The following is a 25,590-nucleotide window of genomic DNA, read 5'->3' on the forward strand; positions in this document are numbered from 1 at the left end:
CCTGGCATTGATATCCTTGTCTGTTCCTCCGTCTCTGTCCATAATACTCTCCAAGTAGGTGAACTGCTCCACATCTCCCAGGTCATTCTCCCCACTTCCTCGAGCATGGTGGTGGTGTTGTTGGACTGGTTGATCCTCATTGTCTTGGCCTTTCCCTTGTTAATGCTCAATCCAGTCATTAAGACAGTTTTGTCTAGTGTTGTGACCTTTCATGCTTTCATGTCGGTATGAAGGGAGGGTGACATCATCAGCAAAATCAATGTCCTCTAGCTGTTTGAAAAGTGTCCACTGAATGACTCATTGATGGCCATCTGTTGTCCTGTTCACAATCCAGTTCATTGTGATCGAGAACAGGAAAGGAGAGAACTGTGGGCATGGACTCTAAAAAAAATTAGAGCTAATCTAGAAAAGGTAGACTGCTATGATTCAATAGCTCAGTGGTTAGGACATTTGCCTTGTAAATCCAGGGTTGTAAGCTTAACCCTTTGGGGGGGGACGGGGACTTTCAAGGCTTTGGGGCATCTTAGATTCAAAAAAAAATCTGTCTGGGATGGTGATAGATCCTGCTGTGAGTGCAGGGGACTGGACTTGAGGTCTCTTCCAGTTCTATATGATTTTTTGTAAAAGGGTTCAGCAACTGTCACAGTGCAGTGATCAAACATCTACTGCTACTGTCAGGACAACTGCATATGGCAAGAACTGACCAGAAAAGCTCCCCCATTAACGAGATCTCTATTGGAAGCAAACAGTTGGCCAGACTTTTTTGGGTAACATCTCTTACTAATGCTGCAACAGCTGCACACCAAAAACACCAACATAGTTTAAGCCCGGAGTTGCAAACACTGAGGTGTCTGTTTAACTTCAGTTGCATGAGTTGTCCCTTTACACATCAAAGCCTTAGAAAGCAATACATTTTTAAAGTGTACAGCAAACTAAAATGGCAGGATCTGTTCATCGCTTCTCTAGTCCAATACGGACAAGAAAAATAGATCTTTTGGATTCAATCTCACATAAACTGCACGCTGGGAACACCAGACTGTTGTGCAGCAACTCATTTCTAGAATAGGTGTTTCTGCTTATAAGAGGTCCAGACATCAAAGCATCCACCCGATTCTATTTAAGTATTTAGAGGGTGCCAATCACTGCACTGCATAGGTATTGACACCTCTCTGTGTGGCACATACACTGACTTAGTAGTCCATCCCAGCTGCCTTGCAGCACAGGGGTTTGTCTAAAATGCTAGGACTTCTTGCTTTTAGCTGGTATATGTTGCTGGTAAAGATTATCTCACCATCACTAGTTTGGAACTGGACCTTGTAAATTGGTGCAAAACATGCTATGTGTTGTCTACCTTCACAACACCCCATTAGGTATTATCCCCATTTGCAGATGGGGCACCAAGGCTGAGATGGTAAACGACTTGTCCAAAGTCACACAGGATATCTCTGGCAGATCAAGAATCTGAAGCTGGAACTCCCAAGTCCTATGTTAATGCGGTACTTAATGGTAAGATGCGAGGAATGTACGATGGGATCAAGCAGGCCATCGGTCCATCACAAAGAAAGACTGCCCCATTTAAGTCGGCCACAGGCGAGGTCTTGAAGGACAGAACCAAGCAGATGGAACGCTGGGTGGAACACTACTCACAGTTGTATGCCAGAGAGACTGTAGTTACAGAGAGAGCCCTGAATGCCGTCGAGCCTCTGCCCACCATAACTGAACTTGATCCTGATCCCACCTTGGAGGAACTCAGAGACGCACTAAAAGCACTCTCTTCCGGAAAAGCCCCAGGGAAAGATGGTATTCCCTCAGAAATCCTCAAATGCACCAACGGTAGCCTAGTTTCAGAGCTGCATGGAATACTTTGCCAATGCTGGAGAGAAGGCACAGTACCGCAAGATATGAGGGATGCTAACATCGTTACTGTCTACAAGAACAAGGGTGACAAAAGCGATTGTGACAACTATTGCGGCATCTCCCTTCTCAGTACTGTGGGGAAGCTATTTGCATGTATTGTTCTGAAGAGGCTCAATGTTCTTGCGGAGAGAGTCTACCCTGAGTCTCAGTGTGGGTTCAGAGCTGAACGGCCCACCATAGACATCGTTTTCTCTGTTAGGCAACTACAAGAAAAGTGCAGGGAGCCGAACAAACCTCTGTATATTGCCTTCATCAGCCTGACCAAGGCATTTGACCTCGTCAGCAGAAAAGGTCTGTTCGCAATTCTGGCTAAGATCGGCTGTCCCGCAACTCTGCTCAGCATTATTAGGGCCTTCCATGAAGGCATGAAGGGACCATCGTACATGACGGATCCACATCTGAACCCTTTGAGATTCTCAGCAGAGTGAAGCATGGGTGTGTGCTGGCTCCAACGCTGTTCGGCATCTTCTTTGAAGTTTTGCTCAAATATGCCTTCAGAACTGCTACAGAGGGCATCTCTCTCCGCACGAGAATGGACGGCAACCTCCTCAAACTGTTGAGGCTTAGAGCGAAGACCAAGGTGCTTACAAAGCATCTAAGGGAGTTCCTTTTTGCTGACAATGCAGTTATTGCTGCTCACACTCTGCAGGAACTGCAGTCACTCATAACTCACTTTGCAGATACATGTAAGGAATTTGGCCTCACAATCAGCTTAAAGAAGACCCAGGTGATGGGCCAAAACGTGGGTAACATGCCATCTATCAACATGCTAGACTACGAACTGGAAGTCGTCCATGAGTTTGTGTACCTAGGCTCGACGATCTTGGACAACTTGTCACTTGATAGTGAGATCAACAAGTGCATTGGAAAAGCCGCCACAACGTTCTCCAGGCTGACGAAGAGAGTATGGGCTAACAATAAGCTCACTGTACACACCAAGGCACAGGTCTACACAGCCTGTGTTTTGAGCACATTGTTTTACGCCAATGAAACATGGACTCTGCGCTCAAAACAAGAGCAGCGGCTCAACACATTTCACATGCGCTGCCTTAGGCACATACTCGGTATCTCATGGCAGGACAAGGTCCCCAATAGCGCAGGGCTTGAGAGGGCAGGCACCACCTCTATGTTCACCCTTCTCAAACAGAGGCGTATGCGCTGGCTGTGCTATGCCTCACGTATGACGGATGGCCGAATACCGAAGGACCTCCTCTTTGGCGAACTGGCGTCTGGAAAGAGGCCGAAAGGGCGACCTAAATTGCGCTACAAGGACACGTGTAAGCGTGACCTCAGCGCTCTCTCTATCAGTGTGAACACCTGGCATTCGCTCGCCTCAGACAGGCATGCCTGGAAACAGGGAGTAAAGGAAGCTCTTGTTATGTATGAAACTACCTTGGTGAAGGAAGCGGAAGACAGGAGAGCCCTCAGGAAGATCCATGCCCATGATACCAGAGCGACATTTGCCTACTGCTGCTCACAGTGCAGAAAGGACTGCCACTCCCGGATTGGATTGCACAGCCACAGAAGACACTGCTCGAAGCAGTCCAACTGGGGCACAAACCCATGATCTCTTGGGATCGAAGGATGCCTACTACTACTAATGGATCATTTTCCTCTCTAAGAGCAAAGTGAAAACAAATCTTTCTTACAAATCATTTCACAAGCATTCCAGCATTGTCTTAGTTGTTCATAGCCAGCTTTTTCAAGGGGTTATGAGGAATAAGGTTTTGTCTCACAGATGGCAAAGACTGTAGATTTTGAAAATGTGCAAGAATGGGTTCAAAATCATGATGACACTACAATAGAGGTTCTCAAACTGCAGTCCGTGGACCACCTGTGGTTTGCAAGTTCCAATCATGTGATCTGTGGATAGTTCATTCTAAGGTGCTCTCCCTCTGTGTGGCCACACTTGAGAGAATGAAGCCAACCTAAGCAGTGGCTCACAAGCATGACTCACTAATGAGGAGCCTGGAATCTGGACTCTCAAATGTAAGGTGAGTAGAGCTGTGCAAATCCATGGGTAGCTGCAGATGTGGATGTGGATATCCATTGATCATTTTTGCAGACGCTAATTTTGTATCTAACAGGGTTCTAAAAGTGAGGCATTGGCCGTGTGGGGAATAGAAGGGAAGGACCTGTAAGTGAGGTTGGAGAAATAGGAGGTATGTGGGGAGGCAGTGGGGTGAGTAGATGAGGTTGAGTAATGGTATGTTGAAGGGCTGCAGTGGCCAGAGAAAGAGTTGACATTCCCCAGCTCAGAGCTGCAGCTGCTGGGAAGAGACGGCTCTTATTTTCAGCCCCAGCTCTTTGAGGGCATGTCTACACTACAGTGTTATTCCAGAACAGTTTATTCTGGAGTTATTACTCCAAAAAAAGACATTTCAGAATAATACGTCCAAACTACAGGGAAACTCCAAAATAAGTTAAACTTATTCTGAAATAGTCTGTCGACACAGAGAAGAGCCTAGTTCAGATTAGGGCCCCCAGAAGCACTCTGGGGAGGGACCCAGGGTGGGTATTTCCCGTGGCTGGTTGATTAAGAAAGCTGCTCTGAACAGTCATATCACAAATCACTCCACCACTGCCTCCCACCTCCTGGGACGTAAAGGGGATGAACTGTGTATGTATTGCACTTTGCTCTGGTTGCTGGGCTCATGGGCTTCATGTTGCATCTCATGGCATGTCCAAGCTGCCTGCATGTTGCTCCAGCAAGACAATGATGCAAACCAGGCAGACCACCTCACTCAAGTCCTGATGATCCTGCTGCTGCATAGTTTCCTCAATCTCCTGCACACCGTGGAGTGCTGCTCCTGGCAGCGTGACACCCGCTCTGACTGGTGGGACCACATCATCCTGCAGGGATGGGATGATCAGCAGTGGCTGTGAGGAAGGCCACCATCCAGGAGCTCTGTGAGAGGCTCACCCCTACCTTCAGGAGACAGGACACCCAGCAAGAGCAGAAGTGTCTCACTATAGCCCTGTGGAAGCTCGCCATGCTGGACAGCTACCACTCCATCAGGAATCAAATGGTGTGGGGAAATCCACCATCAGGGCTGAGATCTTGCAGGTCATCCATGCCATCAGCCAGGTGATGCTGTGCACAGTTATCACTCTGGGAAACATGGATGCCATCCTGACCCCCACACACTAGGCCATAGACTATGTCAACCACAAGGCTTGGTGCTGCAGGCCCTTTTGGACCACAAGGGCTGCTTCACAGATATTAATGTGGGATGACTGGGAAAGGCTCACAATATATGTATCTTCCGACACTCCTGCCTCTTCTGGAAGATGCATGTTGGCACCTCTTCCCCACCCACACCATCAGAATGAGGGAGGTGGATATGCCCATTGTCCTTGTGGGAGACGAGGCCTATCCCTTGCTCTCCTGGCTCATGAAACCCTACATGAGCAGCCTGGACCTCATCAAGGAAGACTTCAACACCAGGTTGAGAGGGTGCTGTGTGGTGGAATGAGTGTTCAGTCCGCTCAAGGGGAGGTTCTACTGTCTCTTCACCTGCCTGACCTCAGCAACATCCTCTCTGTAGTGGAGGCCTGTTGTGTGCTCCATAACTTGTGTGAGAGAAAGGGAGAGGCTTTCCTGCCTGTGTGGAGGGCTGAGGCAGAAAGTCTGTACAGGGTTTATGAGCAGCTGGAAACTGGTAGCATACGCAGAGCACATCAAGGAGCTGTGGTCATCAGGGAGGCCTGGAAGAACAGTTATTTTGCAAGGCCATTTTTAAGACTCTCTCCCATGCCTCTCCACAATGAGTCCCTGCTTTCCTGTGTATGCCTTTCATCTCTCTGATCCCCTGCCCTCCTTTGCCATCCCCCCCATCTTCACAACAAACAATAAAGAACACTTTCTGGCACAAAATGGAGTGTTTACTGGGGAGACATAAAATGTGAAGGAAAAGGACAGGAACCTGGAATGAGGGAAGAGGAGGGGGACTCAGGAATGGGTCTGTGAGCACTGCCTGCCTCCATGTGGTGATGGGGAGCTGCAGCTGCCCAGAAGGGTCCCACCACCCATCAATGGGTGGCCCCAGTTGAGACTTGAAAGGGAAAGCTAAGGTGGGGATGCGAGTGTGGCTGCACCTGTGGAGTGCCACCCCAGAATGGCTGGACTCCTCTCAGGCCTTGTGGCAGCCTGGTGCAGCTCCTTGTTTTTGAGCTGGCACTGCTCCAAGGTCCAGGTGTGCCCTTCTCCCTCAGGCTGGTGGCAATCTGGCTGCAGACCTCAGCTTTCTGCTGCTTGGTACAGAGATCCTGGAAAGTGCTTTCCTCCCCCCAGAGCTCTATGAGGTCCAGCATCTCCGCACTAGTCGAGGATGGCACTCACCAGAGTCCTGGAGCACTAGGTGCCATGGAAGCAGCCCCACTGGAGGCTTGCTTGGAGCTCATAGCTCCTGACTACCCTGCACATTGCAGCTCAGAGCTTCAGGGCAGGGCACATGCAGCCAACCCTTCTACCTGTGGCTAGCTCCTTTAAAGCTCTGCAGTGGGGGCAAGCAGTAGAGTTGGCTGAAGGTGTGCCTAGAGTGGTCAGATGTGCAGCTTTGCCAGGCCCCAGGAGGCCAATTACTTTGAAATAACAGCTGCTGGCTGTGCACACTGGCACTATTTTGAAATAGGCACTTACTCCTCTCAAAAACAGGACTACATTGTTTCAAAATAAACTCCCATTGTGCACAGACCACCCATTATTTCAAAATAAGCCCTCTAGTGTAGAGGAGGGCTGACTGCTGTGGTGAGGGAGAGACTCCCCTTACATTAAAAGATGAGTTGTGTGCTTTTATTTTCATATAAGTGCTTTATGCAAAGCATTTTACAATAGTTATATAACAGGGCTAACAACATTTGGAAAGATTCTTAAGTGAGCTGCTGAGAACCTCAGCAATTTTCAAGTAGTATGCAGAAAAAAAAATTGGAATCACTGTAAATGTTTGAAAGCAAGTGTGTAAAATATGTTGATTTCTCACTGGGTCACATGTACAGCTTGGCCCAATGACATTAACTATATTTGTTGCATATTTCACTTCTGAGCTTCATTGTATAATTGAGCAAAACAAAAACAAAATAAATCAGGAGACAAGAAGATTATTTTTAATAACAAAAAAGCTTCAATTCTTTAAATTTTAAACCATTTTGCAACAATTTCACATACAAATAAATGTACCTCACTGTATTACAGAGTAGAGGTGGGAAGGGGACCAAAATGTTGTTATGGGTGGTATGTCACAAAATATTACAAGGTTTTGTCTTATTTCTTTTCCTCTCATTGAAGCTCATTAATCCAGATTTTGGATACAGTGGAATACTGGCTGTATCAGAACCGTACGTCTTTAGTGGACACATTACTAATATAAGTAATACATCTAGATGTGTGCGCATGTGTATATAACATAAACACGATTAAGCAACTGAAAAAAGAGTCTCACATTGTTACGTAATCTTAATAATAGGAGGGCATACCAAACAGGCCACTCTAACTTATATTCACAAACATTCTAACTAGAAATTCCTGAACTATGTTAGAATCCAAATTTGTTTTCTAATTGTCAGTTCTGCAACCAAATCCAAGTGTTGAATGGATTGCCCCATATAATCTAAAATGTGGGTCACAGCTGGGTGGAGGACAGATATAGTCAAAGACAAACATGGAAGTAAGGCACTAATGAAAGTCAATGAGAGTTTGTTATCTATCTAATCATTTACGGCTTTGAAATTCTCTCCATAAAGGGCAAAACACCACAACTCATCATCTGCACACTATGTTGGCAAGAAAAGGGTAAAGAACTTTGCCATCAATCCCACCAAATTTAGACCTTATTTAAACACCAATAGTTTTCTCCACAATTGAAACTTGTCTGCCTTCTTTTTTTAGCTCACTCACCACTTCATGGCCTTTCCTCCTTTCCCCAATTCATTTGCTTACTGAACTTAGGGCGACTCTGTTCCACTTTACAATTCAGTCACTGAGGATGAATGTTCCCTGCTGCAGCTAGCGCTTTATGGAAAAGATTTTCTTTACCTCCAGCTGCATGCACTAAAACTCACCAGGAGGGACTCCTCATGGGAATTAGCAAAGGGGTTCACTTCCCATAGGTGGTCTCTTTTCAGGGTTTGGTATAAAATGGGCACTTTTATGATGTACAGAAGGGCTACTATTATTATTCACCTTTCATGCTTAATTGTATTTGCCTTTTAAAGAAACACAACATACAGTACACAATACAGTACTGTACTGTATTTAAAATCTCTTGGTGGGTTTATTAACATAGTAGTTCAGCACACAAAAATACACAGCATTTCACAGACTAGGGACCCTGACCCAAAAGGAGGTCACAAGGCTACTGCTGTAGGGAATCTTTGTATCTCTACACTTACTTCTGAGCTGGGCTGATGGAAAGTGTTGGCTGCTGGCTGGGGACCCAGCTCAGCAGTCAGCACCAGTGCCAATGGCAGTGGAGAGGTAAGGATGGTAATACCAAACCGTGTCATGTCACCCTTAGTTCTGTGCTGCTGCTCGCAGTGGTATTGATGTCAGAGCTGGGCACCCAGCCAGCAACTGCTGCTCTTTGCTCTGCCTTCAAATCCACATGGCATAGCAGCTGCTTGCCACGCACCCAGCTCTGAAAGCAACACTGCCACTGTCAGCAGCAGCATTAGCACAGAAGTAAGGAATATAGGTTTCTTCTATAGGTTTGTTTTTATGAAAGGGAGTAAGGAAATGTGGTTGCTAGTTGAAGGAGACAGGTCCCTGCACTTCTATTTCTTCACCGTGAAATTATAAGGAGAAACAGTTCCATGGCCTCTGCAAGTAGTCGCTCATGGCAGGTGGCCTCTTTTCAGGGGTGGTCACTACAGCAGGTTTTACTACATTTAGATTAAGTAGCCCTGTAATTAATGAAACATGAGGAGCTGGAGCACATGGAATCTACATCAAGAATGGGGAATGTTGGCTTTCAGTATGTGCTATGTGTAATTGAGAATCTGCAAAATACATCTTTTCCTCTGGCCCATGTGTGCCTGTAGAGAAGACCTGAGTCAGTACAATCACTATAGCGTTATAAGTGCACTATTACCAACTCAGTCATGAGTCTGGCCTGACATTCAAAAGACTGGCTTAAAAAATCATGAGATTTAAGGAAAAAAACCAATAAATTTTGAATTCTTATTTTCTTCTGGGCATGGAGCATGTAGAAGTCACATTTTCTATCTAAAAGCATGAAAGCTAGAAACTAACTTTTTTTAAAAAATGAAAGCTATGACTTAAAGGTAAGAGAACCTGATTCAGCAACTGGAGCTTTAAGAATGAACCTCAAATATTACAAGACATCATAAAATCATGAGAGATGGCAATCCAGTGGGTAAGGCGCTTTAACTTATGTGATCCCTCACGAGAGGCATCTGTTGGCTGCGAATGAACAAAGCTGTCTGGTTTTTTCCCACAATTTCTGTACAAGGACAGGGTTAAGGTGTTAACAGTGCCTAAGAGTTTGGGTTCAAGTTTAACCTTGATGCTGATTTTTTGAGTTTCATGTAATAGTAACTATAGTGTTCTTCTAAACTGTTTTACACTTATTATCACTGTTTTCAACCACACGACTACCTCTCTGTTACTACTCCTTAAATGTTGTCTGCACTAGGGATTATCAGCTCCTCAGCCAGACGTGGCATAATGATAGCGGCTGCTGTATAAACACTAGAAGAATCTGAGATTGATATCAACAGGATGTTTAGATTTTAAGAGTTTTTAAGAAAACAGTAAAGATTTCCTGTAGTTGACTCTATTGGCATTTATTTTTGTTGGTGTGACAGTTCCAAAAAGTGTGAAATTGAGTGTGGAATTTCCTCATGCCTCTTCTAGGGCTCTCATAGGTTAATACTGAAAACACACACACACACACACACACACAAACAGTTAAAATAGTCATCGGATTAAGCACAGTTTCCTTTATCTCTCTGGAATTTGATACACTACACTGCCCTTTAGAACTCTACTCCAGAGGATTGGCTCTGAGTGGATATAAACTGGCAGCACATGGGTCACTGTAATCAAGCCAGTAACAGTATCTTCACTGAAAAATCCTCAGGTCAGAAAAGCTAACTCTTGTTATCAGTACTGCTGTATGCATTCACTGAATAAGGCAGCAGAGTTCCCTCCGAAGGGTGTCTCCACAGGAACTAGTCACTGCTCTGCTTTGCTTTTGGATGGATACTGGTTTAAAAGACTATAACCCAGGATTAATTTTCATCTCAGTCAAGATTTACAAAAACTGATTTGTGGAAGGGTCTCCTCTTCCTCTCAAGAGCATAATGAAAATGAGGAAGAAATATTTTGATTTGGGATGTTCTTTTTCAGTTCTGGATTTGCATCAGCAGTGCACTAGCTCCACCCACCTGGAAGGAATTCAAACGGTTGGATTTAATCTATACCTTAAACATTTTGGCTATGTCTACACTGGGACGCCGCAGCAGATGGAGGCAGGGGTTACACAAGGGCCTTCAGAAGGGCGAGATGAAGATCAGACAGCTAGCAGAGGAGAAGCGAGTGCACAGAAAGCACAATAAGGACTTGCCAGACACCCACTACATCTGCAAGAGATGCAGCAAGGACTGTCACTCTCGTGTGGGTCTTTATAGTCACAACAGACGCTGTAAATGAAGTCCTCAATTGGAACTTTGAAGGGCGCGATCCATAGTCTGTGCAGACTGAAGGATGCCTACTACTACTACTACTACTACTACTACTACTACACTGGGACACTACATCGAAATAGCTTATTTTGACATAGTGAAATTGAAATAAGCTATTTTGACACGTAGCGTCCACACATCCTCCAGGGCTGGTGCCGTTGACGTTCAACATCGACGTAGGAAAGCGCTACATCGAAATGGGCCCCGCAAGGGGGTGTCTACACACAAAAGCAGCCCTGATCAGAATAAGAGGGCTCGGAAAGCCTGTGGACAGGGTCACAGGGTGGACTAGCCCTTATGGGGCAACAGCAAGCTGCTCCCTTAAACGGCCCCTCCCAGACACACTCGGCCTGCACAGCACGAGGCCCGCAGAGCCGACAACTGGTTGCAGACCCTGTGCATGCAGCGTGGACCCCCAGCTGCAGCAGCAGTAGCAGCAACCAGAAGCCCTGGGCTGAGGGCTGCTGCACATGGCAACCACAGAGCCCTGCAGGGGCTGGACAGAGCGTCTCTCAACCCCTCAGCTGATGGCCGCCATGGAGGACCCCGCTATTTCGACATAGTGGGATGTGGATCGTCTACACACGCTCTACTTCGACATTGAACGTTGAAGTAGGGCGCTATTCCCATCTTCGGATAGGAATAGTGATTTCAATGTCCCGCCACCTAACGTTAATTTCAACATCGAAATAGCACACAGCGCGTGTAGACGTGACGCATGCTATTTCAACATTGTGCTGGCTACTTTGAAGTAGCTGGCTAGTGTAGATGAACCCTTTGGGACCTGGTTCTCTGAGCCATTGGCTTCCCCCACTCTGTGATATTGCTGCAGTTGAAATCAGGAGGTGTAATGGCCAGGCCTTTGGACCTTGCTCCCTAACTAGCTTTGCTACAGACCAAATTTGATAGCTTTCCAGGCACAATATAAAGCTAATTAATTCATATATTTGCTGGGCTTTTGCAAATGAGCTGGTTGTTGACCTGCAGTACAGGGCATTATGTTTACATTTTAGACTGTTACTGGCCTGGTTTGTGGTAATGCTATAATGGACAGGTCAACTAAGATCTTATTTGTGTGGGTTAAAAAAAATAAAAACTAAGGAAAGACTTAGGTTTTGTGAAACCAGTGTCTGTAAAAACCTGAGCGCTGAAAGATACCTGAAATCCAGCTTTCAGTGCAACGAAGGTGCTGAGATTTGAAAAGTGGGTCCTGTGTACCGCAGGGCCACAGTATAATATTTTTTTTCAGGCCCAGTACAACTTTGAAACACGGGGCCCCTCCCACACACATACCACAGTCCCTCATTCCATACAAACAATTACATGAGCCATGAAAAAAGTGTGTTTTAATTCTGACACTACTGTTACATATTCTACATTTCTAAAAAAATGTCCCCCTTGCTATTTTTGTCTAACACAACATCCAGCCTGAGAGTCGTGCAAGTTTGCTGACTATTTATAACTTTTCGGTCATTATAAAGTTATTTGTAGCCTGTCAATATTTTGATTTTTTCATTCTAAAGGACCAATGTGACTGCAAACATTTTATAATTGTGACAATTAATTTTAAAGCTTTGCTTTTATTGCCTTTTTCACTGCAAAACCATGGATTAGCCCTCAAAGTCAATTTTTCTTCCAAGTTCACACTTGGTATACCTCTGTCTTTCAGTCTCAAACGACAAGTCCTAGTTTAATTGCATGAACATACACCCTCTCATCTAGAAAAGGGCCTGGGCTGGGTCAGCTGTCTTAGCCACTCACTGTTCAGAATATTGGTTGAGACCTCTCTCTAATAATGCTTCTCATTGGCTCCACCAAATCTCCAATGATCTGGACTATAGATAAACGGAAGTAATTTTCTGTAAGTATATTCAAGCGTGACCTACAATTTAGCCTCAAATATTTCCTCTTGGGTAATGGGGGTTGTGTATCCTTTCCCTGCTCCCCGGTTCTCCCAAGCAGGGGGCACTGTGCACATGGCTATTTAGCACAGGATTCTGGACTCCATGTGTTTCCTTTGCAATCTGTGATGTGCTTCATGCTACAGAACACAATGTGTGAAGACCCCTGAGTGTTCATGCCTAATCTCCATCAGTGTTTAGGGAATACATGTGTCTGGACAATGCAGAAGTTTGTTCACTCTACTGTTACTCCAGTGCAAGCTCATGAAAAAATATCTTAATAATGCTAAAGGCAGCTATGCATGTGCACCAAAGTTAAGAGAGAGAACTGTTAACAGTGCCTGAGACGCAAAGGCAACAAAGGGCTGGATTTGGCCAGGGGCTGAAAAATATGCTTTAGATAAAGGATGTGCAGGACCTGCCCATATATAAGGGAAACTGGAACAACCCCTTCCATAACACAGATTATTTCTAAATGCTTAAATGAAGTGTTTTGCAGTATATATTAGGTACATCTGTAATGTGTGATCTCATGAGCAAAGTCTGGTATCAAAATAAAAACTCAAGGATCTGGAAACCAATGTCCAAGTTATAGAAATATAGGGTCAAATTGGCTATGTCTACACTAGCCAAAAACTTCGAAATGGCCATGCAAATGGCCATTTCAAAGTTTACTAATGAAGCGCTGAAATACATATTCAGTGCTTCATTAGCATGCAGGCGGCCGCAGCGCTTCGAAATTGATGCGGCTCGCTGCCGCGCAGCTCATCCTGACGGGGTTCCTTTTCGAAAGGACCCCGGCTACTTCGAAGTCCCCTTATTCCTATGAGCAGATAGGAATAAGGGGACTTCGAAGTAAGAGGGGTCCTTTCGAAAAGGAGCCCCGTCGGGACGAGCCGCGTCAATTTCGAAGCGCTGCGGCCGCCCGCATGCTAATGAAGCGCTGAAATACATATTCAGTGCTTCATTAGCATGCAGGCGGCCGCAGCGCTTCGAAATTGATGCGGCTCGCTGCCGCGCAGCTCATCCTGACGGGGTTCCTTTTCGAAAGGACGCCGGCTACTTCGAAGTCCCCTTATTCCTATGAGCAGATAGGAATAAGGGGACTTCGAAGTAAGAGGGGTCCTTTCGAAAAGGAGCCCCGTCGGGACGAGCCGCGTCAATTTCGAAGCGCTGCGGCCGCCCGCATGCTAATGAAGCGCTGAATATGTATTTCAGCGCTTCATTAGTAAACTTCGAAATGGCCATTTGCATGGCCATTTCGAAGTTTTTGGCTAGTGTAGACACAGCCATTCTGTTGCTCTTGCTTACTCCAGACCAGACTGTGACACCATCACTCACATTCAACAGTAGCTTACCTCAGCTACGTCAAGGGCATTGCCATGGGGTAGGCTGCTTTTCAGGGTGAGCAGGGGTACCAAAGTCTGGTCCTTGGTGAGCTGTTCCACTGACCTCAGCATGACAACAGAGGGGAAAAGGCGAATGAGGCAGTAGCATCTGTCCCATTCTGGCTCACAGTGACAAAGGCCAGGTCAAGCAGAGTAAAATTTAAACTGACATGGTTCTCAGTTCATAATCCTGGGCTGTACTTCTCTTCATCTACGAGTATAGAGAGGTCTACACAGCAAGCACAATGGCAGCTAATCTCCGAGCCTGGATTTACACACTATGGTGCTAAAACAGCTCTGCAGACATTCAGGCTTGGGCTGGAGCTCAGGATCTGAAGCCAAGGAGCAGAGTTGGGCTTCAAAGATGGAGCCTGACTTCAGTGGGTTCTGGATCAGGTCCTACAGGAAGAAAAACCAGCCAAGAACCACGGCATGCCTGGTATGGCCAAATGGGACACAAACGGGCAGAATTTCTATAAAACCAGAGTGCACGTATTTACTAAGTGTCCTCCCGTGGAAGCCCTAGAACAGGGGTCAGCAACCCCCCCTGCATGCGAGCCTATTTTCATCGGCATGTGAGGCAGTAGCTCAGCCCTGCCCCTCCTCCCCCCATGCAGTAAGGAGCCTGCTCAAAGCCATGCTGCTTGTGGATTAACAAAATCCCAGGTAATGTCCCCAGCCACCACCTAAACAGTAGAGCTCTGCATCTTTATTTATTAATGAAGCTGTTGTAAGCAGGGATGTTAGTGACTTTAAAAAGTATCACTGGCATGGGACTGTACGCAGAGGTCAAAAGGTCAAATGTCAGCACTCTGCCTCAGAAAGGTTGCAGTGCCCTGGCCTAGAAGGAGAGGTATTAGTTCTTTTTAAAGACTGCATTCCCTTTGACAGCCTCAAGACTCATATAAATAAAGATAACTCACAAGTAAGACCAGGCATCAAAGCAAGCCCAGGAATATACTTGTAGGAATTAAACTGTATGGGGGACACTGTGGAGTAACATTATCACTTATCAGAGACACCTTGTGGAAAACTTGCTATAGACATTTACCCTTTCTTTTAACTTTCCCTTACACTTGCAAAGACTGTGATGTGCAGTGTTGATTTTGTTGATTTGTCTTTTACCAATATTGAATTACAGCACAATTCCTTTTTTGTAAAAATTGCAATAAACTTCCTCTAGTACAGTATCCATGCTTCCAGGTTCTGTTAGGAAAGGGAGTAGGTATTATTACAATGAAGAAACTCAGTCAGTTGGCTCAAGAATAAGTAAGCTAACAATAATTCATGCCCATAGCTGAGTTAGTCTTGCATCACAAAACCCTACTTTATTTGTCTGTATTTTGTAACTTAACATAACTCTTGATGGTGCTGCAATACCAAGCCTATTGGTGAATCACTCACTGGTTGATTGTCATTCATAATTTTCACAACCCTCTTAAAAAAACACTACAATTATATGGGAAGTAGTTGAATTGCGATTTTCTGCACACAATTCCGTTGCCACTGCCACTGAATGTGCATACTTTCTCTCCTTAGAAATCAGCAAGTGAATGCTTCAACTAATGACCCAGACAATGTTTCAACATCCCAAAACACAATCTGACCAATTAGCATTGTTAGACTGAGAACCCTAGGCCCGAAGAGAAACATATTTTCTATTGCTCCCCAACTAGTAATAATTACACTTAAGTCTGGACTAGGAGAGACCGGAATAATTTAGTGCCTCTTCTTCCCTCTCCTTCAGAACACAACATGAAAATTTGATCCAGAAATAACTTTTCTATTTCACAGCAGCTGGCACAGTCAGGTGTTAAGGTTGGCTTTTAACTTATGAGCACACTGACTACTAAACAGTATAAATTTTTTAAAGCGAGGACTTGCCAACTCTATAGCAACTTGGACTATAATTCCTATTTTTATAAACTTCCAACCTTTACAAATTAAACCCACTTTTACTGTCAATGTACTTCAAATTTAACTTAAGGCCAGCTCAGTTTTTACCCCTAATTCTCACATTCCCAGAAATTACTAAAAGAAAGAAATTAAAAAAAAAAAGAGATGCATTTAACCTCATATTTGTTTCAGTTTCTTCTTAGGCTTACCAGCTGCCTGTAACTTTGCATCGATATTTCATTTTCTTGGGTACATTTGGAATTTCAGAAGTGTGATGACACAGTGGAATCAATAAAAAACACAGGTTTTCAAAAGTTCCTGCATGCCAGTGCTTTGCAAGGATTGACAGTGTCAAGAAAAATACTTACTAAAGCAGCCAAAGGCACTTTCAAACTGTTATCACAGGTTCTGATTCAGCAAGGGAAATAAGCATGGTTGCAGTCCCACTGAATTCAGTGCAACTTTATAATTATAAGCATTGTGGCTCTGATCCAGCAAAGCACATAATGCACATCAATAGCCTCACTGACGTCAAGGGGTCTACTCATGTCATTAAAGTTACATATGTAATTGGGGTAACATTTCCAAAAGTATCGAAGGTCCAATCTTGTGAATAGTTGCTTAACTTAACTATCATGAGCAATCCCATTATTATCTGCAAAGCTTTACTCACATGGGGCGTGATCCAAAGTGCACTGAAATCAGTGGGAGTTTCCCATGCCTCTGGCACAAGCCCATGATTAGTTTATTTAGTCAATGAGAATACTTGCAAGGATCAGTTTCTTTTCTGAAGAACTGCTCTAAGAGAGCCAGAAGAATTGTCCTTCCCCACAAAGGCAGAATTAAATGATATCATACAAGTCCAGTACAGAGCGAAGATTCGATACAGAGAGTGGCACGGGAACTTTTTGGAGCATCAGAACTGAAGCACACTCTCCTGCAGGATTTGCTGAGATTGCATCTCATATTTTCTACATCTGCATCCAAGCCACATGGGCTGGGCAGCTTATGAGAATAATTTTGAAGGGAATGAGACAACACTGATTGTAAGTGGAGATTTTTGGTTACCTAGCACCCACCAGTTGTAATTAATTTCCATCATTCAAAATTTAATATGCATTTAGCAGCACAAGCAGGAAAGTGACAAAATAAAATCTAAATGTGGCCATAACCATCTGACAGAAAATACACACGGTTAGATCTGTCAAGTTCACCTTGCACTGCTCTCCTTCACACAGATTGCTACAGTGGTTGCAGATTTACAATGGAGAATTCCCTCCCCCGTGGACAAGGAATCTGCTGGCACCAAGCGCTGGAGACTGCTCCTGCAGGCACAGGAGGGAGAGGGTGAAAAGAACGGGGAAGGAAAGGAGCGGGGCTAAGGGAGGCTCTGCTGCTCCTGATTCTCCATTGGTGTAAGATTCCTCAGTAAAGTAAGTCAAAGTTGCCCCTCCCTGGCCTTAAATTATACCAGGGGCAAGGGGCTGAAGATGAGCGAGTCACCTTGACCCCTCTGCACTGTGCCTGAGCTGTTACAGTTAGAGTAGAAAATCAAGCCCAAGGAATCCATATGGATTGGGACTCTGAACACTATTATGTCTGCAGAGACAATGTGGAACACTGGAAATGGCTACAAACAGGGCTGAGTGCTTGTTTTAGTCGGAATATCACCAGGTTAAAGCATCATTAGTGATGGAACTAGGGGTGCAGCTGCACTCCGGAGCCTGAAGTGCAGGTTGAAACTCTCTTGTCAAACACTCGCATATGGCAGTATCCATTGTAAAGCAGGACCAGAGAGTGCCTGGACCAGAGAGCTGCAGCTGCCCAGAGCCTGTCTGGCTGATGGGATGCTCCCGCTCATGGCGGGGAGCTCCACTGGCAGCCCTGCTGCAGAGAGCCCTGCTGGCAGCCCTGTGGTGGCTGGGAGCCCTGGTACAGAGCTGAACCAGGGTCAGGGAGCTCCACAGGGAGTGGCCGAAGCTGCAGAGCCCTGTTGGCAGCCCCAATTTGCTGGGGAGTCCTGTGGAAGAGTGCAGCTGGGGAGTCCTCTTGGGAGTCTAGCCAGGGCAGAGAGGCCTTCCAGCATCCCTATGGCAGAAGGGAGCCAGGCCAGGGCCAGGGATTCCTGGCAGGCGTACTGTGGCAGTGAGAACTGTGCTGGGGATCCCCACCAGCAGACCTGTGGTAGCAGGCAACTGATCCAGTCTGGGGGAGGGGGTCCCTGCCAGCAGCCCCAGGACAGTGGGGAGCTGACCTGCACTGAGGCTGGGAATCCCTGCCAGCAGCCCTGCAGGGAGTCACTCTGGCACCAGGGATCCCCAGTAGCAGCTCCAAGTAAGTGGGGAGCTGAGCCGCACTGGGGTTGGGGATCCCCACCAGTAGCCCCATGGCGAAGAGCCCAGCCAGCGCAGGGAGCCAGGCAGGGGTGAGGAGCCCCCCGTCACCCCAGTGGCAGAGAGCGCCACCAGGAGAGGAGCCCCCAGGAAGCTGGGATGGCAGGTAGCTGGTGGCACCCAGCCTGAGGTCTGACCTCTCATGGTCCAGAAATTCCCTCATTCAGAACCACTCAGGTCCCCAGGTGCAGGACCAGGGAGGTACAACCTGTAGTAATAAAAACCCACATACATGGTTTCTGACTTCAGCACCTCCACCATAAAAACTGTTCCAGTATCACTGCCTAAGGGACAGTAGAGCATACATCTACGCCGTTCAAAGAGTTCGAGACCATAGCGATTTCAGAGGTAACTAAGTCAATCACCACACTTTACAACTTATTTGCATGTAACAAACTCGTTGGCTTGGTGAGGCTGCTCAGATGGTAGATTATTTGGTTTAACTGTCCACACCCATGCACTCAGCTGCAACCTACAAAAATCAACATAAATCTTCCAGCACAATCCCTTGGATACAAATCAACACAATTGACTACATCCACACACATCACAACCTATATACACAATAACTGAACACATAACTCTTCAACACACATCCCTCACTTTGCCACCCCACTTAACTCTGCACAACTTTCCCAGTACAATGCAACAAACAAGTCAACACAACTATTGACACAACTCCAAACATCACTCTGAAGCCTGGAATGTCTCTTGAATTACTTGTGAAGTAACATATATAGCTACAAGCATGTTTGCTTGGCGTATCACAAAGTTCACTCATTGTTGGGATCTGTTGTCTGTTAGGCTAAGTCTACACAGCAAAGTTATTCTGAAATAGCAGCCATTAAGAACATATAACAATGGCCATACTGGGTCAGACTAAAGGTCCATCTGGCCCAGTATCCTGGCTGCTGGCAGTGGCCAGTGCTAGGTGCCTTAGAGTGAATGAACTGAACAGATAATGATCTCTCTTCTGCCATCCATCTCCAGCTTCTGACAGAGTCTAGGGACATCATTTCATTCCATTATTCAATTCCATTTTTTCAAAATAACTTTGCAAGCATCTATACTACGCACATGCTATTTCTTAATAAATGAATTTGAAATAAGAGGGTATGTTACTGCAAATTTCATAAACCTCATTGCAGGAGGAATAACGTCTATTTCAAAAGAGCTATTTCAAAACAGGCACTGTTAAGACATGGAATAGTGCTATTTTGAAGTATGCCATAATGGCGCCCAATGGCACTCTTTCAAAACAGGCACTATGTGTGTGGACATGCTATTTCAAAATAGCTGGGTGTATTTCAGAATGCATTCTTGGGTGAGGACACACGACATTCCACTTTTGGAAAAAGAATGCAAATGAGTGAGATTGGAAATGCAGATAAGGCACAGATTTACATATCTCTCACCTCCTGCATATTCTCATGTGCTCTTGCTTCCCAAAGAGCTTTTTCCGGAAGCAGAACCAGCTGTGTTTCCAAAAGAACCCTTCTTTCTGAAACAAAATATAAGAAAGCGTTCTTTTGAAAACGGGGTTTATATTCAAAGAAACACCGTCTACATGGCTGTTTTTGCTTCTGGAAAAAGTGAGATCTTGTAGCCACAGCCCTTGTGTATAGCTGTGTTAATTTGAAATCAGCTAGTTCAGAATATCTCTTGCAGAATAGCTTGTTTTGAAATAAGGCTGCTGTGCAGATGTAACCTTCCTGTCCAATATTTAAATTCTCACACATTTTGCACTTTTTATACACAACTTTATGAATTACAACTATGCTATAGCATGGATTTTCAGTTATCGGTCTAATAAGAATAGTTGACCGTAAGTAGAAAACATAATTGTCCAGATCCAACTCTAAGTTACAGTGGTGCAAAGCCAGAATAATTAGAGTCAACAGATCTGAGTTCTCTTTTACATTGCTGCACATCAGAAGTAAAAGACCTCTGAAGTCAGTGGAGTTACATGGGTCTGAAACTGGTATTAAATAAAAATCAGGACTAGTGGAATTCCTCTGCATGACATTGGAGTAACTGAATGCAGAAGTAGTCCCCATGGAATTAGGCATCTCACAAAACTCTGAAGATTAAACGGTTACCTTCTTCAAATGTTGTTTAATTGTTGTACTGTCTCTCTCCACGACTTTCATCATTTCTTGGCTTGCCATGTACAGGACGTTTGCTGCCGAAAAAGAAAGGCACAATAATGTAATTAGAAAGTAAATCTTTTAGAGCAAGCTGTGAGCCCAATCCTGGAAAAAAATACTACCAACTGTGCACTTATTATCTTGTGTAATTCCACTGAAAACAATACAGCTGTCAGATGTCTTGTACTCAAACCAAGTGATCAATTGTTGTTGTTGTTGTTTTTAAACTTGAAATAAGCTGAAAACTTTCAGGAAAACATGTAAGAATGGTTCTCCTGCCTACAGCATGGTATTTTCTCAATGCCTAAGGGTACGGCTATACTTACCAGGGGGTCAGCGTGCTGTGATCAATCTTCCAGGGTTTGATTTTGCTGTGTGTGTGAAGACATGGCAAAATCAATATCTTTGGGCTTGGCCCTGGACCCTGGTATTCCATGCTGACGCACAGGGTAAGGGATGCTGATGTGAGCCTGAAGAGGCCCAGTCTACACTAGGGCAGAAAGTCAATCCTGATGAATTCATTCTAGCTACGCATATGGTATGGCTAGAATTGTGTATCTGGGATCAGCTTTGATCCCCAGTGTACACCTGGCCTAAGTAGGGCCATAACTTCTATACCAAGAAAACAATGTGTGAACATACTTCTCTCATGCAGACTGATATGCCTGATCACCTCTGAGGAAATGAGGGTTTTGCATAGCATTCAAACAGTGATCAGGAATATTCAGCATGGATTCATGAAGGGCAAGTCATGCCTGACCAATCTGATTAGTTTCTATGATGAGATAACTGTCTCTGTGGATAAGGGAAAATCAAAGGATGTGATTTATCTTGACTTTAGCAAAGCTTTTGATACGGTCTCCCACAATATTCTTGTCAGCAAGTTAAAGGGATGTGGATTGGATAAATGGATGGTAAGATGGATAGAAAGCTGGCTAGAAGGTCAGGCCCAGTAGGTAGTGATTAATGGCTCAATGTGGGGATGGCGGTCGGTTTCTAGTGGAGTGCCCCAAGGTTCAGTTCTGGGTCCTGTTCTGTTCAACATATTTATCAATGACCTGGATGAGGGGTTGGATTGTACCCTCAGCAAGTTTGCAAATGACACTAAGCTAGGGGGAGAGGTAGATACGCTGGAGAGTAGGGACAGGGTCCAGACTGACTTAGACAAATTGGAAGACTGGGCTGCAAGAAATCTCATGCGGTTCAATAAGGACAAGTACAGAGTCTTGCACTTGGACTGGAAGAATCCCAAGCATTGTTACAGGCTGGGGTCCAACTGGCTCGGTAGTAGTTTTGCAGAAAAGGACCTGGGAGTTGTAGTGGACGAGAAGCTGGACATGAGTCACCAGTGTCCTATTGTAGCCAAGAAAGCTAATGGCATGTTAGATTGCATCAAGAGGAGCGTTGCCAGTAGATCCAGAGAAGTGATTATTCCTCTTTATTTGGCTTTGGTGAGGCCGCATCTAGAGTACTGTGTCCAGTTCTAGGCCCCAAATTATAGGAAGGATGTGGATACACTGGAGACGGTCCAGCAGAGGGCGACCAAAATAATTAGGGGGCTGGAGCGTATGACTTATGAAGAAAGGTTAAGGGAATTGGGACTGTTTAGTCTGCAGAAGAGAAGACTGAGGGGAGACTCGATAACAGCCTTCAACTTACTGAAGCGTGGTTGCAAAGAGGCTGAAGAGAGGCTGTTCACAGTGGTCACGGATGGCAGAACACAGAACAATGGTCTCAGTTGGAGGTTGGAAGGTCCAGGTTGAACATTAGGAAAAACTTTTTCTCTAGCAGGGTGGTGAAGCATTGGAATGGTCTACCCAGGGAAGTAGTGGAGTCTCCATCCCTGGAGGTGTTTAAGTCTCACCTCGACAAAGCCCTGGCTGGGCTGATCTGATGGGTTTGGTCCTGCTTAGAGCAGGGGGCTGGACTCGATGGCTTTTTTAGGTCTTTTCCAGCTCTATTGTTCTACGATTCTATGAGTCTGAAACTATGAGGAAACTCTGTTTGTTCCTTTACAACCAGTAACTGCCTGGCCCTGATCCCTCCAACTGATAGGGCCTCATGACTGCAAATGATTAGCATGTGCGAGGACTGCTTATCAGTGCACCATCGTAACCTTCGCCTGCATAGACTATTACTCCACTGATTACTAGTGATCACTCGGGGATCATATGACAGTACCAACGTGATGCCTTAGCCAATTCTCATTGTTTTCACCTCCCTTAAACACAAGTACTGCTCATGACCCCTGTGCACATGCTAAGAATACAGTTACTGGGCTGAATGGGGATGGTCACTGCTTTCCTTAAAGTCAATTATTCATATTTAAATTTGTAAAATATTCAATCCATTAGCAAAAATAAAAAGATGGCAAATCTGCAGGTTAAGAAGTGATGCCACGCTAACTCACATCGCTGCTGTATGAGATGGCATTTGACAGGGAGCAGCTGGGAACAGTATTGAAAAGCCATCGTGTCAAATCTGCCTGAGCTAGAGTTTTGTAGCTTACAAAGGGCTTCAAGCAGTTTACTGCAGTCAGGCAATACCTTAAATCTTAATCAGTCCCAATCCTGGGTGTCTTTCCTAGATCTCTACATATGCCCTGAAATAAAAGTGGCCTGGTTTTGTGAGGCGCTGAGCACTTTCTGCTCCTATTGGCTTCATGGCAGTGGGGGCAGGGAGGGTTACTAGCATCCCTGAGAATCAGATCTGCTTATTTGCATGCCTAAATATTCATAGATTTAGAAATCTGAAGGACAGATGGGACCGTTAGATTGATGTAGTCTGCTCCCCTGCACAGCACAGAGAATGGAACCCTCAGTCAGTAATTTCTGCACTGAAGTGTCACAGCGAAGGCTTAATGTCCACGGCTAAATTAATAGTTTTCACAAACAATGAAAATCAAACAAGCTTTTCTGTCTTTAGGGCTATTTAATGCTGATTTGATTAACCAACTGTCAGATGAATATCTCTATTTAATGAGCAGAAGTTCAAACTCTCCTTATTTTCCCCAGTATACAGTCAGGCAGCGCAAGTACAAAAAATAAAATATTTGCCCTGCTCTGGTGGCACAAGAAGTCCAGTAGCCTTATTTATTTCTCACATTAAAGCTACATCTACACGTGTATGCTACATCGAAATAGCTTATTTCGATGTAGCGAAATCGAAATAAGCTATTTCGATGAATAGCGCCTACACGTCCTCCAGGGCTGGTGCCGTCGACGTTGGGCAGCACTACTTGGAAGTAGGTGCTGCAGGGGAGCGTCTACACGCCAAAGCGGCCCACATCGAAATAAGGATGCCAGGAACAGCTGCAGACAGGGTCACAGGGTGGACTAGCACTTCTGGGGCAACAGCTAGCCGCTCCCTTAAAGGGCCCCTCCCAGACACACTCGGCCTGCACAGCACGCGGTCTGCAGAGCCATAGGCACACACACCCCGTCGAGGCAGTATGGACCCCCAGCAGCAGCAGCAGCAGCAGCAGCAGCAGCAGCAGCAGCCAGAGGTCCATCCACCCACCCCTGCAGGAGCAGTGCTTGCCCTGCTCAATGCTATGCAGGAGGCAGCTGACCACCTTCTATTCGCGGAAGAGGAGCTGCCCCCAGGGGAGGAGGAAGCAGCCCCAGACCTTGCTGCCCTCTGACCCCCCCCCCGCCCCCGCCGCACATGCCGCCAGCTGTGGAGCTACTCCACGAGCACTGACTGGTGGGAGTGGCTGGTGCTCGGTGAGTGGGACAACGAGTGCTGGCTCCAGAACTTCCACATGAGCTGGCAGACATTCTTGGAGCTCTGCCAGTGGCTCACCCCCACACTGAGGCACCAGGACAGCTCCATGCGGCGTGCCCTCACAGTCGAGAAACAGGTCGGCATCTCTGTCTGGAAGCTGGCCACTCCAGACAGCTACAGATCCGTGGGGCAGCAGTTTGGTGTGGGGAAGGCCACTGTCAGGGCTGTCCTCATGGAGGTAAGAGGACCCGGGGGGGGGGGCCTGGGGGAGTGAGCCCTGGGGGACGGCAGCCCTGGGGGAGGGAGGCCTGGGGGAGGGAGCCCTGGGGTGGAGGGACAGACACACCCAGCACACCCCTCACTGGTGCGCTCCCATGTCCTTCCCCTGCAGGTCGTCCACGCCATCAATGCCCTGCTCCTCCACAGGCTCATGCGGCTTGGGGACCCGGATGCCGCCATCGCGGGGTTTGCCAGCCTGGGTTTCCCAAATTGCTTTGGGGCTCTGGATGGGACCCATATCCCCATCCGTGCTCCGGAGCACAGCGGAGGACGCTTCCTGAACAGGAAGGGCTACCATTCGGTGGTCCTCCAGGCCTTGGTGGACAGCCGGGGCCGCTTCCTGGACATTTATGTTGGGTGGCCTGGCAGCACCCACAATGTCCGGGTGTTCACGAAATCGGGACTGTGCCATCGGCTGGAGGCGGGGACCTACATCCCCCAGCGGGAGATCCCTGTGGGGGACACCACCATGCCCCTCTGCGTCATCGCAGATGCGGTGTACCCCCTCCGGCCCTGGCTCATGCACCCTTACATGGGCCATCTCTCAGCCAGCCAGAAGCGCTTAAAAACGCGCTTGAACCATGCGCACCAGGTGGTCGAGCACACCTTTGGCCGCCTCAAAGGGCGCTGGAGGTGTCTCCTCACCCGATTGGATGCAGGCCCCACCAACATCCCCCAGGTTGTGGGCCCGTGCAGCGCACTCCACAACCTGGTGGAGAGCAAGGGGGAGGCCTTCTTCCAGGGCTGGGCTGTGGAGGCTGGCAGGGCTGACATGCAGCCACCTGCTGCCCCCAGTCTCCAGGTGGACCCCAAGGGGATCCGGGTCCGGGAGGCCCTGCGGGCCCATTTCAACCAGGCCGCGGGGTGAACGCTGGCAGGCCCCCCATTGTGCCCCCCCATCCTCCACAACACTCCCTGCCCCCACGTCCACACCACAGAGCACCCAGGAGCACCCCCCCCCTACTTTTCTTGCAAATAAAAATGGACCTGTTGTTTTTGAAACCAAAAAACAGTCAATTCTCTTAATACTATATATATATATATATATATATATATATATATATATATATAACAAAAGGGGGTACTATTTACATGGAGGGGCAGGTACCATAAAAGAACAGGGGTCCAACACAAACTGTATACAAATAATGGGGGATATGTACAAAGGTGGGGGGCATGTCCTCAGCCCTGCACCCCTCTACTGTCCGGCACCCGGGGTTGGAGGGTGCGACCCTCGCCT

The 25,590-nt window shown here is 46.4% G+C and overlaps 1 protein-coding gene across 2 annotated transcripts in view; it reads right to left on the reverse strand.

The window, feature by feature from the left end:
- Positions 1-25,590, reverse strand: part of LDAH (lipid droplet associated hydrolase) — a 210,370-nt gene that overhangs the window by 4,174 nt on the left and 180,606 nt on the right. For both annotated transcript variants that reach the window (XM_074988985.1, XM_074988984.1), the window contains exon 6: positions 20,298-20,380. In XM_074988985.1, coding sequence (XP_074845086.1) covers positions 20,298-20,380 — 83 coding nt within the window. The remainder of the gene's footprint in view (positions 1-20,297; positions 20,381-25,590) is intronic.

This window comes from Carettochelys insculpta, chromosome 3 (assembly GCF_033958435.1).
Source record: "Carettochelys insculpta isolate YL-2023 chromosome 3, ASM3395843v1, whole genome shotgun sequence".
Taxonomy (NCBI): Eukaryota; Metazoa; Chordata; order Testudines; family Carettochelyidae; genus Carettochelys; species Carettochelys insculpta.